We start from the raw sequence: 17,148 nt of genomic DNA, 5'->3' as shown, positions 1-17,148 counted from the left end.
AGTGATTTCACAGGAAAACAAGATACTGTAGTACTTCAGATTTTTTGAAAAGGAAAATTTTTCTAATGTTTTCACTGGCAGTATATTAAAATGCCAGTTTCTAACATTCTTTCAAATACTGCATTTGAAAGAAATACTTTTCCATTTTAATAGGGTTATAAAACTGAATGGTTTTAATTATTCAGCATAACTTGTCTTTAGAGGCGTATGGTAGCTTCCTATTACCCTACTTTTTAAGCTTATATGGAAAAAGATGCTTGCCTTAATTTTTAAAAAGTGTATCATTTTTAATAAAATGAAGTTATACTCACTACTGAAATTAATAACTAAAAAGAAGATAGTTAAAAAAAAAAATCAGGCCAGATGCAGTGGCTCATGCCTGTAATACCAGCACTTTGGGAGGCCAAGGCAGGTGGATTGCATGAGGTCAGGCATTTGAACTCCTATCTTTACAAAAAAACACAAAAAAATTAAGATGGCCAAATAAGAACAACTCTGGAGTGCAGGTCCCAGCAAGAACAATGCAGAGGGTGAGTGATCACCACATTTCCAAACGAGTTTTTACTGCCCACAGACTGGGAGATTCCTGGGCCAAAAAGTGCCATGAATTTCCAGCACAGCTGTTTCAGCTGGTGCAGCTGGTTTCTACACAAAAATTCACACAAATCTGGGCAGCCATTTCAGCTGGTACCTGGAACACCTGGGAGACAGAGCCACCCATTTAACTGAAAAAGAGGGGGCTGAAACAGGGAGCCAGCTGATCTGATTCAGTGGATCCCACCCCTACAAAGACCAGCAATCTGAAACCCATGGGGTTGAGAGTTTCACAGCAAGTGCAGCTGGACCCTGGACTGTCTAGCTTGGTTGGGGGAAGGGCATCCGCCATTACCAAGGCAGTCCACCACTACCAAGGCAGTCTGCCATTACCGAGGTAGTCTGCCATCACTGAGGCAGTCCACCATTACTGAGGCAGTTCTAACTGTATCTCTGTAAACAAAACTGCAAGGAAGTTTACACAGCAGCTGGGCAGGGCCCGCAACAGCTCAGCAACACCTCTGCTGGCAGACTGTGACTAGACTACCTCCTTGCAGGACAGGGTATCTCTGAAAAAATGCAACAGCACATCAGGAACTTATAAATAAAGCCCCACCTTCCCAGCACAGAGCACCTGGGAAAAGAGGCAGTTATGAGTTCCACTACAGCAGACTTAAACATACCTGCCCAGCAGCTCTCAATGGAACAAGAGCTCCCAGCACAGCACTTGAGCTCCTATAAGGGACAGACTATCTCCACAAGCAGCTTGCCGACCCCTGTATATCCAAAGAGACACCTCGTAAAGGAGAGCTCAGGCTGACATCTGGCAGGTACCCTTCTGGGACGAAGATAACAGTAGAAGAAACTGGCAGCAACCCTTACTGTTCTGCAGCCCCCGCAGGTGATCCCCAGGCAAGCAGGGTCTGGAGTGGACCTCCAGCAGTCTGCAGCAGAGGGACCTGACTGTTAGAAGGAAAACTAAACACAGAAAGAAATAGCTTCAACATCAACAAAAAGGACGTCTACTCAGAAACTCCATCTGAGAGTTGCCAACTACAAAGACCACAGGTAGATAAGCCACGAAAATGGAAATAAACTAGTGTAAAAAGGATGATAACACCAAAAACCAGAAAACCTCTCCCCCTCCAAGGGATCACAACTCCTCACCAGCAAGGGAACAAAGCTGAATGGAGAATGAGTCTGATGAATTGACAGAAACAGGCTTCAGTAGGTGGGTAATAACAAACTACACTGAACTAAAAGAACATGTCCTAATCCAATGCAAAGAAGCTAAGAACCTTGAAAAAGGTTTGACAAAATGCTAACAAGAATAAACAGCATAGAGAAGAATATAAATGACTTGATGGAGCTGAAAAACACAAGACGAGAACTTCATGAACCATACACAAGTTTCAATAGCTGAATTGACCAAGCAGAAGAAAGGATATTAGAGATTGAAGATCAACTCAATGAAATAAAATAAGAAGGAAAGATTAGAGAAAAAAGAGTGCAAAGAAATGAACAAAGCCTCCAAGAAATATGGGATTATGTGAAAAGACCTAATCTATGTTTGATAGGTGTACCTGAGTGTGACAGAGAGAATAAATCCAAGCTGGAAAACACCCTTCAGGATATTATACAGGAGAACTTCCCCATCTAGCAAGTAAGGCAAATATTCAAATCCAGGAAATACGGAAAACACCACAAAGATATTCTTCGAGAAGAGCAACCCTAAGGCACATAATCATAAGATTCACCAGGGTTGAAATGAAGGAAAAAATGCTAAGGGCAGCCAGAGAGAAAGGTCAGATCACCCACAAAGGGAAGCACATCAGACTCACAGCAGATCTCTCGACAGAAACCCCGTAAGCCAGAAGAGTGGGGCCAATATTCAACATCCTTAAAGAAAAGAACTTTCAACCTAGAATTTCATATCCAGTCAAACTAAGCTTCATAAACCAAGGAGAAATAAAATCCTTTATGAACAAGCAATTGCCAAGAGAGTTCGTCACCAGCAGACCTGCCTTACAAGAGCTCCTGAAAGAAGCACTAAACATAGAAAGGAACAACCAGTACCAGCCAATCCACAAATGTACCAAATGGTAAAAAGCATCAACAATGAAAAAAGTGCATCAACTAATGGGCAAAACAACCAGATAGCATCAAAATGGCAGGATCAAATTCACCTGTAACGATATCAACCTTAAATGTAAATGGGCTAAATGCCCCAATCAAAAGACACAGACTGGCAAATTGGATAAAAAGTCAAAAACTATTGGTGTGCTATATCCTGGAAACCCATCTCACTTGCAAGGACACACATAGGCTCAAAATAAAGGGATGGAGGAAAATTTATCAAGCAAATGGAGAACAACAACAACAACAACAAAAAAAGCAGGAATTGCAATCCTAGTCTCTGATATAAAGACTTTAGACCAATAAAGATCAAAAGAGACAAAGAAGGTAAAAGGATCAATGCAACAAGAACTAACGATCCTAAATATATACACATCCAATTCAGGAGCACCCAGATACATAAAGCAAGTTCTTAACGACCTACAAAGAGACTTAGACTCCCACACAATAATGGTGGGAGACTTTAACCCTCCACTGTTGATATTAGACAGATCAACAAGACAGAAAATTAACAAAGATATCCAGACTTGAACTCAGATCTGGACCAAGCAAACCTAATAGATATCTACAGAACTCTCAACTCCAAGTCCACAGAATCTACATTATTTTCAGCACCACATCACACTTACTCTAAAATTGACCACATAATTGGAAGTAAATCACTCCTCAGCATATGCAAAAGAATGGAAATCATAGCAAACAGTCTCTCAGACCACAGTGCAATCAAATTAGAACTCAGAATTAAGAAACTAACTCAGAATCTCACAACTTCATGGAAACTGAACAACTGGCTCCTGAATGTTGACTGGATAAACAATGAAATTAAGGCAGAAATAAAGATGTTCTTCGAAACCAATGGGAATGAAGACACAACGTACCATAATCTCTGGGACACATTTAAAGCAGTGTCTAGAGGAAAATTTATAGCAATAAATTTATAGCAATAAATGAGGAGCAAGGAAAGGTCTAAAATAGACACCCTATAGTCAAAATTGAAAGACTTAGAGGACCAAGATTAAAAAAACTCAAAAGCTAGCAGAAGACAAGAAATAACTAAGATCAGAGCAGAACAGAAGGAGATAGAGACAGAAAAAAACCCTTTAAAAAATCAATAAATGTAGGGTTTTTTGAAAAGATCAACAAAATAGAAAAACCACTAGCCAGATTAAGGAAAAAGAAAAGATAGAAGAATCAAATAGATGTAATAAAAAACGATAAAGGGGATATCACCACCAATTCCACAGAAATACAAACTACCATCAGAGATTGCTACAACTCTATGTACATAAACCAGTAAACCTGGAAGAAATGGATAAATTCCTGGACACTTGCACCCTCCCAAGCCTAAACCAGGAAGAAGTTGAATCCCTGAATAGACCAATAACAAAGGCTGAAGTTGAGGCAGCAATTAATAAGCTACCCACCAAAGAAAGTCCAGGTCCAGATGGGTTCACAGCCAAATACTACCAGACATACAAAGAGGAGCTGGTACCACTCCTTCTGAAACTATTCCAAACAATACAAAAAGAGGAAATCCTTTTCAACTCATTTTATGAGACCAAAATTATTCTGATATCAAAACCTGGTAGAGACTCAACAAAAAAAGAGAACTTCAGGCCAATATCCATGATGAACATAGATGCAAAAATCTTCAATAAAATACTGGCAAACCAATTGTAACAGCACATCTAAAAGCTTATCCATCACAATCAAGTAGGCTTCATCCTGGGGATGCAAGGCTGGTTCAACATACACAAGTCTGTAAACATAATCCACCACATAAACAAAACCAAAGGAAAAAAACCACATGATTATCTCAATAGAGGCAGAGAAAGTCTTCAACAAAATTCCACAGCACTTTATGCTAACAACTCTCAATAAACTAGGTATCTAGGGAACCTATCTCAAAATAATAAAAGCTATTTACAACAAACCCACAGCCAATATCATACTGAATGGACAAAAACTGGAAGCATTCCCTTTGAAATCTGGCACAGACAAGGATGCCCTCTCTCACAACTCCTATTCAATATAGTATTGGAAGTTCTAGCCAGAGAATCAGACAAGAAAAAGAAATAAAGAGTATTCAATTAGGAAAGGAGGAAATCAAATTGTCCCTATTTGCAGACAACATGATTTTGTATTTAGTAGACCCCATCATCTCAGCCCCAAATCCCCTTAAACTGATAAGCAACTTCAGCAAAGTCTCGGCATACAAAATCAATGTGCAGAAATCACAAGTTTTCCTATACACCAATAACAGACTAACAGAGAGCCAAATCAAGAGCTAACTTCCATTCACAATTGCTACAAAGAAAATAAAATACCTAGGAATACAGCTAATAAAGGATGTAAAGGACCTCTTCAAGGAGAACTACAAACCACTGCTGAAGGAAATAAGAGAGGACACAAACAGATGGAAAAACATTCCATGCTGGTGGTTAGGAAGAATCAATATCGTGAAAATGGCCATACTGCCCAAAGTAATTTATGGATTCAACACTATCCCCATCAAGCTACCAATGACCCTCCTCACGGAGCTGGAAAAAAACACCTTAAACTTCATATGGAACTAAAAGAGAGCCCACATAGCCAAGGCAATCCTAAGCAAAGAGAACAAAGCCAGAGGCATCATGCTACCTGATTTCAAAATATACTATAAGGCTACAGTAATCAAAACAGCATGGTATTGGTACCAAAACAGAGATATAGACCAGTAGAACAGAACAGAGGCCTCAGAGGCAATGCCATGCATCTACAACCATCTGATCTTTGACAAATCTCACAAAAACAAGCAATGGGGAAAGGATTCCCTGTTTAATAAATGGTGTTGGGAAAACTGGCTAGCCATGTGCAGAAAGCAGAAACTGGACCCCTTCCTGGCACCCGACACTAAAATTAACTCCAGATGGATTAAAGACTTAAACATAAGACCTAACACCATAAAAACCCTAGAAGAGAACCTAGGCAAAACTATTCAGGACATAGGCACAGGCAAGAACTTCATGACTAAAACACCAAAAGCATTAGCAACAAAAGCCAAAATAGACAAATGGGATCTAATTAAACTTCGGAGCTTCTGTACAGCAAAAGAAACAATCATTAGAGTGAACAAGCAGCCAACAGACTGGGAAAAAAATTTTTGCAATCTACCCATTTGACAAAGGGCTAATATCCAGAATCTACTAAGAACTAAAACAGAATTACAAGAAAAAAACAAACCCATCCAAAAGTGGGTGAAGGATATGAACAGACACTTCAAAGGAAGACATATATGAAACCAACAAACATATGAAAAAATGCTCATCATCACTGGTCATTAGAGAAATGCAAATCAAAACCACATTGAGATACCATCTCACTCCAGTTAGAATGGCAATCATTAAAAAATCTGGAGACAACAGATGCTGGAGAGGATGTGGAGAAAAAGGAACACTTTTGAGTGTGGAAGACAGTGTGGCGATTCCTCAAGGACCTAGAAATACAAATTCCATTCGACCCAGCAATCCCATTACTGGGTATATACCCAGAGGATTATAAATTGTTCCGTTACGAAGACACATGCACACGTACGTTCATTATGGCACTGTTTACAATAGCAAAGACCTGGAAGCAACCCAAATGCCCATCAATGATAGACTGGACAAGGAAAATGTGGCACATATATACCATGGAATACTATGCAGCCACATAAAAGGATAAGTTCATGACCTTTGTAGGGACATGGATGAATCTGGAAACCATCATTCTCTGCAAACTGACACAGGAACAGAAAATCAAACACCGCATGTTCTTACTCATAGGTGGGTGTTGAACCATGAGAACACATGGACACAGGGAGGGGAGCATTACACACTAGGGTCTGTTGTGGGGGCTTGGGGAGGGACAGTGGGGAGTGAGGAAGATTGGGGAGGGATAACATGTGGAGAAATGCCAGATATAGGTGACGGGGGGATGGAGGCAGCAAACCATATTGCCATGTATGTACCTATGCAAGAATCTGCATGATCTGCACATGTACCCCAGAAGCTAAAATATAATTTATAAAAATTAAGTAAATGCTAAAGTCAACATTTTCAATAAAAAATGTACAAAAATTAGCTGAGCGTGGTGGCAGATGCCTGTAATCCTAGCTACTCAGGAGGCGAAGGCATGAGAATTGCTTGAACCTTGGAGGCAGAGGTTGCAGTGAGCTTAGATCTACACTCCTGTCTGGGCAACAAAGTGAGACTCTGTCTCCAAAAAAAAAAAAAAAAAAAAATCCCATATTATGTCATATTAATGCTCAAAGATTATTTTTATCATATTTGTTTTTTAAAAAAAAAACCATATCAGATAAGTTGTATCTTTCTCTCTATTAGTAAAAGTTAGAGAGACAAACAAAAATAGACAGTACAGGATATAGCATTTAAAAATATTGCTATTGAGGATAACATTACTCGAATTAATAAAATTTAATGAAATTTAATGAAATGAAATAATTTTAATTCTTCAACAAAGGAGATGTTCTTGTCTAAACCTCTCTTCATTTATTGTAGTCTCTAGGCCCTCTTTGCTATTCAAGGACATGAAGAAGCAATTTCTCCTTTTTCTTCCCTGTAATCAATTTTATTTCTGCCACCATACAAATAGTGCTGTTATCGCTTAGATTAAAAAAAAAAAAAACCTCAGCACTTTCTTTGGACTCTGCTTCCTCCACACCGCATTTATGTTCACTCTTTATAGCAAAATCCTTGCAAGATTTGCCTGAAATCACTTTTAATTCTCTTTCCAATCTTTCTTAAACTGTACCAATTATGTTTTCATTACCTCCTTTCTGTTCACAAAAATATTTATTTCAAGGTTATCTAAGGCCCCCACATTTCAAATTCATTGGTCAGATCCCAGAACTTCCTCATCCTCTTCATCTAATTTTTTTTTTTCTTATTGGCCAAAACTTTGCAGTGTACTTTGCTGTATTTTTTCCCTGTTCTTTTACACTTCTTAACTTTGAAATGCCCCAGTCTTAGGTCTTGGTTCTTCTCATGCTTCTAGTCTCACTCATTCTCTGGTGAGCTCATCATTCTGAGTCATCCTGGCTTTAAATATCATCTAAAAGCTGACATCAACTGAATTAATATCTCAGCCCACATCTCTTTCCTGAACTCCAGACTCATACGTTCCATGGCCTATTTGACATCCTCACCTGGATACCTTATTAGGGAGGTAAATGCTTAAATTCAGTACTTCCAAAACCGAACCCCTGATCTTCTCTCTTCTCTCTTTATTCTTGCTAAATGTCATCAGTCTCTTCTATCTTAATTAATGACAGCTCTGTTTTTCCATATTCTCTGCTGGAAAACTTAGAGTCATCTTTTATTCCTTTACTTCACAATTTAGTTTCAATATGTCACAGCTTCTCTTGGCCCTTTCACCTTGCATCCAGAACCCAACCACTGTTCACCATCTGAACTACCATCACCCTGGCCTAAGCCACCATTACCTACTATTTTGCACTTGGATTACTGAAGTAGCTTCTAACAGATTTTCCTGCATTGATCTCTGCTCCTCAGCAGTCTAGTCTCAACATAGAAAACAGGGTTTTCCCTTAGAACCTTAGATCTTGTCATTCTTTGCTCAGAACTCTACAGTGTATTCCCAATTCCATCAGATTAAAGGCCAAATTTCTCACAATGGCTTACAAGGGCCAACATGTTCTGAGGACTCTCCTTCTAGCCTACTTTCACTCCCATCAACTTTCTGATCTCAACCCCTACCCATCTGTACCTTGATTTCCTGCTCTAGTGATTTTTAAATGTTTCAGCAACATGCACCCCAGGGCTTTTTTCTCTGCCTAAAATCCTCTTCTACTGTATATCCAGTTCCTTAGTGTCTGTGTCTCCATCTGGTCTCTGCTCAGGTCTCACCTTCTCAATATGTCCTCCCTGGCTGCCCTATTTAATTTGTGACTTGCCCCCTGCTCCAGCAATCCTGATCCCCCTACCTGCTTTATTTTTAAAATTTTTGTACAATTATCACTTTTTAACATGATGTATAATTTAATTGGCTTTTTATGTTGATTGTGTATTGTCTGTCATCTTTACTAGAATGAAGTTCCAAGAAAGCAGGTGTCTGTATTATTTGCTGATGTAGCCAAACCACCAAATACGGTACTGATCTGCTGATCCATAATACGCTAATGTTTTCTCTATTCAATGAATGAATGAGTTTTTTCCTTATGTTCTGCACTAGTTTTCCTTTGCTGTTACTTATCTTTACATAGAGAAGTTACTTGTCCAAAAAAATAGATTAGGGAGAAATTAGAGGAGAGAGCTGAGGCACTCCTCAGCTTTGATTCGAGTTTGTAAATGTTGAACCCGTGCTCATCAAATCAGCCTTTTCTGTTGTCCTGGGAGTTCTGGCCTTAGTTTACAACTAGATAGTTTGGTGAGACTTACAGTAAATCCTTTACTACTACTCTTTGCCTTCCTTTTTTATTTCACCCTGCTTGGTTGTAATGCATTGATGCCATTTACTTTTGCTTATGAATCTTAGAAATTAGTGCAATAACTAAAATGAATAAATTCAACAGTAAAATTTTTAGAAAATCACATGAAAGTATTAGTATAAACATTGCCTTTTGTTTCATCTTGTCATTCCTGTTTATGGAGCACAATTTTACTGCAGATACACAGTGATACTTTGTTTTATTGTGCTTTGGTTTCTTGCTGTATTTTTTTTTTTTTACAAATTGAAAGTTTGTGACAACCCTTTGATTCATGTTTGTAAATGTGGAACCCGTGCTCATCAAATCAACCTTTCCTGTTGTCCTGGGAGTTCTGCCCTTAGTTTATAACTAGATAGTTTGGTGAGACTTACGGTAAATCCTTTACTACTACTCTTTGCCTTCCTTTTTTATTTCACCCTGCTTAGTCGTAATGCTGTGTTTTTTTTACAAATTGAAAGTTTGTGGCAACTCTACATGGAGAAAGTCTAAAGATATCTTTCTTTTTTTCCAGCAGCACATGCTTGCTTGAGTCTCTGTGTTACATTTTTGTACTTTTCATAATATTTCAAACTTTTTCATTATTTCATGTATTATGATGACCTGTGATTGGTGATCTTTGGTGTTACTATAGTAATTGTTTTGGGGTGCCACAAATCATACTCATATAAGATGGCAAACTTAATTGTTAAATATGGTGTTACGTTCTAACTTCTAATAATGGGGCATTCTCCCATCTCTCTCTTTTCCTCAAGCCTGTCTATTCCCTTAGACACAACAATATTAAAATTTGGGTAATTAATACTCCTATAAAGGCCTCTAAGTGTTCACGTGAAAGGAAGATGTATTAGTCCATTCTTATACTGCTATAAAGAACTACCTAAGACTGGGTAATTTATAAAGAAAAGAGATTTAATTGACTCATAGTTCTATAGGCTGTACAGGAGGTATGACTGGCAAGGAAACTCACAATCATGGCCAAAGGGCAAAGGAGAAGCAAGCATGTCACATGGTGACAGGAGAGAGAGAGAGAGGAGGGAAGTGCTACACACTTTATAAACAACCAGATCTCATGAGAACTCTCTATCACTATTATGAGAACAATAAGAGGGAGATCTACTCCCATGATCCAGTCACCTCCCACCAGGTCCTTCCTCAATACTGGGGATTATAATTCAACATGAGATTTAGGTGGGGAGACAGAGCGAAACCATATCAAAAGAGGCATACTTTAAATCAAAAGCTAGAAATGATTAAGCTTAGGGAAGAAGGCATATTGCCGGAGATTGGCCAAAGAATTAGGGCTCTTGTACTAAAAAGTTGGCCAAGTTGTAAATACAAAGAAAAAACCTTGAAGGAAATTAAAAGTGCTAATCCAGCAAACATACAAATATTAAAAAGAAAAGCAGCCTTATCGCTGAAATGGGAAAAGTTTTAGTGGACTTGACAGAAGATCAAACAAGCCACAACATTCCCTTAAGCCAAAGCCTAATTCACAGCAAGGTACTAGCTCTCTTTAATTCCATGAAGGCTGAGAAAGGTGAATAAGCTGCTGAAGAAAGGTTTAAAGTTAGCAGAGAGTGGTTCATGAGGCTTAAGGAAGGAGGCCATGTTCATAATGTAAAAGTACAAAGTGAAGTAACAAGTACTGATGGAGAAACTGCAGCAAGTTATCCAGAAGATCTAACTAAGATACTTGATGAAGGTGGCTACACTAAATAACAGATTTTCATTGTGGGTGAAACAGTCTTCTATCTGAAGAAGATGCCATGAAGGACTTTCATAGCTAGAGATGAGACATCAATGCCTGGCAGCAAAGCTTCAAAGGACAGGCTGACTCTCTTTTTAGGGTCTAAGGCAGCTGATGACTTGAAATTGAAGCCAATGCTTATTTACCATTCCAAAAATCCTAGGCCCCTTAAGAGTTATGCTAAATCAACTCTGTGTGCATTATAGAAGTGGCACAACAAAGCCTGAATGACAGCAAATCTGTTTATAACATGGTTCATTGAATATTGTAACCCACTGTTGAGATCTACTATTCAAAAAAAAGAGATTCCTTTAAAAATATTACTTGTCATTGAAAATGCACCTAATCATCTAAGATCTGTGGTGGAGATGTACAAGGAGATTAATGTCTTCGTGTGTGCTAACATGATACTGATTCTATAGCCCATGGATCAAGAAGTAATTTCTACTTTCAAGTCTTATTACTAATAGAATGCATTTCATAAGGCTATACCTGCCATAGATAATTATTTCTCTGACGGATCTTGAAATTTGGATAATTAATACTCCTATAAAGGCCTCTAAGTGTTCAAGTGAAAGGAAGATGTATTAGTCCATTCTTACACTGCTATAAAGAACTACCTGAGATTGGGTAATTTATAAAGAAAAGAGGTTTAACTGACTCACAGTTCCATAGGCTGAGTGTGGTAAAGTCAATTGAAAACTTCTGAAAGTGTTCTGTGTCCTAGATGCCATTGAGAACACTTGTGATTGATAGAAGTTCAACATATCAACATTTCCAGGAGTTTGGAAGAAGCTGATTCCAATCCTCAGGGATTATTGTGAATTTCAAGACTTCAGTGGAGAAAGAAACACAGATGTGAGGGAAATAGAAAAAGAACTACAATTGGAAGTAGAACCTGAAGTTGTGACTGAATTTCTGCAATTTTATTTCATAAAGGCATGGTAGAAGGTGGTAAGAGGACATACAATAGATTTGGCCCAATTCTGAAGATATGAGAAATGTCACTGAGGAAGTAAAGTCTGAGCTAAGATTTATGGATTGTATAGAAACATGCAAAGGGAGCAACTTGTGTGAAGTCCCTATGGTTAGAAGATTACACAACACTGTGAGAACACAAGGAAGATTGCAATTGCTGTATCACAAAAGGCAGAACTTGTAGGCCATATCACAGATTTTTGTCAAGGATGTTAAGTATTTGGTTAAAGATAAAAAAAGGAAAGTAATTGAGGTTTTTTTAAGTAGAAAAGTGGCATAATCTTTGTTTGCATTATTTAAAGATTGCTCTGAGTATAAAGAGTGTGATATAGAGGCAAATTTCAGTATTGCAAGTAAAAGATAATAGTTTGGACTTGGTAAGATGGTAGAAGAGTTAGGAGATATGAGTGGTTAAGATATATTTAAGGAGCAAAGCTACAAGACATGATGTGAGTTTGTACTGGAGCATGGTGAAGGAGAAGTCAAGAGTGATCCACTTTTAGAATTACAACTTGATGGGGAACAGTGACATACGATGAGATAGAGAAAAAGTCTAATGTGGGACCTCATAATTTTGAGATGTTTTTGAGACATAAAAGTGCCAGTGGATATCAGAAAAGACAGGCAAATTTATTGATCTCAAAGGAGAGAGAAAAGTTGAGCATGGATGGGGCTACACAGAAAACAAAGAAAGAGAGACAAGACAAAGCCATAGGATTCATTATTTGCTGACTAGAAAAGGGTGAGTTTACCGAGATAGAATAGAAGAGGTTAGTGAGGTTTAAAAAGAAAAAAGTAGAAGAGAGTTGCTAGTGTAGTGTTTCTTAGAAAGCTGGAAGCCTGGAAGTGTTGGGATTCAAAGGACATACACAGAGATTGGTCTTAGAGAGGGGACCAAGTGGTAACTCTATTGTATCAGGAGAGAAAATGAGGTTAGTTGAAAATGTTTTGGCGTTTAGAGTAGTGGTAAGTTTAGAAAAATTTCTATTGGATTGCCTCTTTTATCTCCAGGGCTAGAAGATTAGGTTATCTATAGAAAGAAGATGTGGTTGGAGGAGAGGAATGTATTGTTAGAAATGTGAAGAAAACAGAGATGGTTTGTGGTGGTCATCTAGGCGTTTAGGAGGGGAAGATGACCGGGGAGCCCAAAGGAATTATTCGGCCTTGGCAATGATATCATTCTGCCCTCTTGTGTGTGCTCTCTGAACACAAGGTTTGATTTGTTACTAAAATGACAGAAAGACTGATAAATGACATAAGACTGATAAAAGAAGAGAACTGAGGAATTTGGAGAAGATAGAAAAATCATTTAGTCAAAATAGACTCAAAGTATTTAATTCAAATATATTAAGTTTATTTCTTGTTCACATAATACTTTGTCATGATAATTCTGATCTCAATGATTTTAGGATTCTTTAGTTTCTTTTTTATTTGTTAGATTTTTAAATCATGAGAAAATAAAAGTAGTTATGTAATAATAAATAAATAATATTTTACAGGTTAAGAATATAGTGTTATAAAGTAATTAAATGCCACGATTTTCTATATTAGGTGCCTCATTATGTTGCCATACTTTTGTAGTCATAAACCATTGATATCTCTACATCTATCTATCTGTCTATCTACCTGCCTACCTCCCTAACATCTGTCTATCTAGCTTTGGTTAAAGATATTTTTCCTTTAAGAGAGCATAAAAATAATGCTTCAGGATTGAATTTTAATGTATTTTTTACCATATTTTTCATACAAATAAATTTTTCAAAATCCAAGATCATAAAATTATTATTTAGTGCAATTACAAATTATTTGACATAGTTTTATTGGGGCCACCACTTGTTTTTCTGCATTTATCTTTTCTTTTTCCTCTATATTTTTGAATAACAACTAAATGCTAAGTCTGAATTTTCATGCTATGTTACATTTAACCACTGGCAAATTGATCAATTCTGAGCAGATGTTTTAATTAGAGGTTCTTAATGGATGGGGAAGTCTAAGACAGTTGAACGAACATTTCTACTATGCTTATTTGGCAAATGCAAATAAATGTGAGATAATTAGTATAGACTTTGCAAAAACATTTAATTCGGGTATTAGAATGTCTTTCAATTGCAAAAGACTTCTCTCTTCCTTGCACTTTTCTTTTTTGGTGGGGTGCACTGGTTTGGATAACAGTAGCCACTATAACAAATAGACTCAAAATATTTAATAATTCAAATGTATTAATAGAAGTTTATTTCTTGTTCACATAACAGTTTAAAATGGGTGATTTTAGTTGTTGCATGACTCATTTATACAGTTTCAGGGCTTCAGCTCTTTCTATTTTGTTGATCTGTCATCTGTGATGGTCACATGTTGTGATCTCATCCAGCCTAGGGACAATAAAGATGAGCATGAGGAAAGCATTCTTAAATGTACTTCGTCTTTTTTCAGAGATGGAGTTTCACTCTTTTTGCCCAGGCTGGAGTGTGGAATGCAATGGTGTGATCTTGGCTCACCACAACCTCTGCCTCCCAGGTTCAAGCGATTCTCCCTTCTCAACCTCCGAAGTAGTTGGGATTACAGGCATGTGCAACCACATACAGCTAATTTTGTATTTTTAATAGGGACAGGGTTTCTCCCTGTTGGTCAGACTGGTCTCAAACTCCCGATCTCAGGTGATCCGCTCGCCTTGGCCTCCCAAAATGCTGAGATTACAGGCGTGAGCCATCGCACCTGGCCTTAAATGCACTTCTTAAAGCCTTAACTCAGAAACAGTCCATAACTCCATTCATCCTTCTTAGGCTAGAACTTATTCAATGGCTCCATTCAAATGCAAAGGTGACTGGAAAATGGAAAGACTTGACAGGAACATTTTAATAGAGTTATATTTTGGAGTAGAATTCCAAATTTGCAGAAATTTTAAAGGAAAAAACTATTAGAGATTGAAATTTTGAGTTTCTAGAGAGCTACCTTGGTCTGTGTCTCTCAGGGTTTCTGAGATTGTATGTTCTCTTTTTAGAGAGTCTTCACTGATAAATTTAGAGAATCTCTGCTTTATAAGCTTGAATAGCCAGGTACAATGGTGTATCTGTAGTACCAGCTACTTAGGAAGCTGAGGCAAAAATCTTGTTCGAGCCTAGGAGTTCAAGAACAGCCTGGGCAACATAGAGACCTTGTCTCAAAAATATAAATAAATTAATATTTGCTTTTGATACCAAGGATATCCATAATCACTGTAGTGGAACTATCACTAAACAACTGTAGCAGAACTGTCATGAGATACAATCCTCATACTTTTAAAATCCTTATGAGATGGGAATTATTGCATTTTTCCAGAAATAAGAGACTCAGAATGTTAAGAAAACTCTTTAGGTTATCTGACTTCAAAATTAATGGTCTGTGAATACTATATATATATACATGTAAGTGTGTCTGTGTGTGTGTGTCTGTGTGTTTGTGTAAACAAGAAAGATTCAGTGTCAAGATTCCTCAAAGTCTGGTCACCTCCTAGGTTTGCTCAAGCAATTTCTATATTCCCTCTTTTACTAAGAAATTCTTTAGAATAAAACAAATGCAGGGGTTTTCATACCTAAATTCTATTCTTACTTGCTTTGAACTATGTTTAACATACAGATTAAGAACATTTGCTTAATTTTTCAACAAGAAACTCTTTAAAAACACGTATTCTAACATCAATAAGATGGTGCCTCTGTCCTCAATGTCATGAGAGAGAGAGAGAGAGAGAGAGAGAAGAAAGAGAAAGAGAGGAGAGAGAGAGAGGAAAAAGGGGAAACAAATGCCAACGTCCAATGTCTTAAGTGTGTAGTTGGAGACAGGATAGGAATATATATTGAGTAATGAAGATGTGCATTATCTAGAAAGGCACATAATTCCAAATCTGGGGACCAGGGAAGGTTGCCAGGAAAAAGTGGCACCTGCTATGAATCTAGTAGGACAAGTAGAAAGTATTAAGGATATATGAAAACAGAAGCCTGCTCCAAGAAATAGGAGCAGGAAATGCCTAATCTCACAATAAAATAGAATATGACATAGTAAAGGAATCTGAAAGAACTTATGGGTAGAGTGTGAAGCAAGGAGGAATCCAGTGAAAAATGATACTAAGAGGTAGCCAAGTCAGGGGACATTCTTCTACTTAATGATGACTATTTATTGATCTTGGAGTCTATCCTGGCTTTCTTCACTGTTGCTGAGTTTTCTTCAGATTCTTCCATTATTTCTATATTAACTTACATGCCTTTGTAGCAACATTGTTTGGTTTACAGTGTAAGTTCTAAGAAGTGTTCATGTGACATCTCTTTTCCTTGTATCCTGTGAAATGATGTTCCTGAAAAAGAGACCAATATGTCTTTCACACTTGCCAGCAGTTCAGTTCAGCATCCTAGTTCTCAGTGATTCTACTTTGAGATAAATCTGAGTTCAGAAACTGTTAACAAAGAAAAGAAGGAGGATTTCGGTAAACTACAAGGTACATAGCAGAAGCTGAATAACATTAAAAAGTAAAAGGAATGTTTTCTTGATGCACTTTGGCAGACATTACCTCCAGGAAATACATACATAAATTCTCCTGACCTTGAAGTGCATATAGTCTAATAGTAGGGACAGCTATAGAGACACATGTAATATTGTGAATTCATTGGTTTAGAAATGAATGGCATAAAAGTGTATCGAAGCAAAGAGAAGATGAACACTACCTGAACATGTGCAGGTGCTATAGAGATGGTACAAGTGAAAACTAGAGTAGAAAATGGCACTAGAATTAAAGGCGAACATGTTAATTATTCATTTGAGCATCCTCTACTGTGAACTCTTTATTGTTGTTCTTTGTTCATTTTTCTAGTAGAGTGCTAGTTTTTAAAAGTTGTTGTGTATGAACTCATTATGCATTGGAAGCTGTCTTAGTTCCGTCAGACTGCTGTAACAAAATTATCATAGACTGGGTGACCTACACATTTATTTCTCACAGTGTTGGAGGATGGAAAGTCTAAGATTGTAGCACCAGCATATTTGGTGTTTGATGGAGGGCCTGCTTTTTTGTTCATAGATGACTGTCTTCTTGCTGTGTTCTCACATGGCAAAAGGAGCAGGGGAGGTCTCTGTGATGTCCTTTATAGGGGCTAATCCTATTCATGAGGATTCCACCTTCATCACTTAATCACCTCCCAAAGTCCCCTCCTCCTAATACCATTACATTGGGAGTTAAGATTTCAACACATGAATTTTGAGGGGACACAAACATTGAGTGTATAGAGAAGAAATATTCCCTTAT

The 17,148-nt window shown here is 37.6% G+C and overlaps 1 protein-coding gene across 11 annotated transcripts in view; it reads left to right on the top strand.

Moving 5' to 3' along the window:
* The window catches only part of TINAG (tubulointerstitial nephritis antigen), a 167,208-nt gene that overhangs the window by 57,475 nt on the left and 92,585 nt on the right, over window positions 1-17,148 (top strand). Inside the window, exon 10 of one of the 11 annotated variants that reach the window (XM_064360974.1) lies at window positions 14,313-15,130. The exons of the other annotated variants lie outside the window; for them this stretch is intronic. Coding sequence (XP_064217044.1) covers window positions 14,313-14,604 — 292 coding nt within the window. The 3' untranslated portion in view covers window positions 14,605-15,130. Of the gene's footprint in view, window positions 1-14,312; window positions 15,131-17,148 lie in introns of those variants that run through there. 11 annotated transcript variants of the gene reach the window in all.

The sequence above is a fragment of the Aotus nancymaae genome, unplaced genomic scaffold, assembly GCF_030222135.1.
Source record: "Aotus nancymaae isolate 86718 unplaced genomic scaffold, 86718_ANA_hifiasm-v0.15.2.pri h1tg000040l, whole genome shotgun sequence".
NCBI classification, from domain to species: Eukaryota; Metazoa; Chordata; class Mammalia; order Primates; family Aotidae; genus Aotus; species Aotus nancymaae.
The sequence above is the reverse complement of the archived record's forward strand: the minus strand, read 5'-3'. Positions and strand labels throughout refer to the sequence as shown.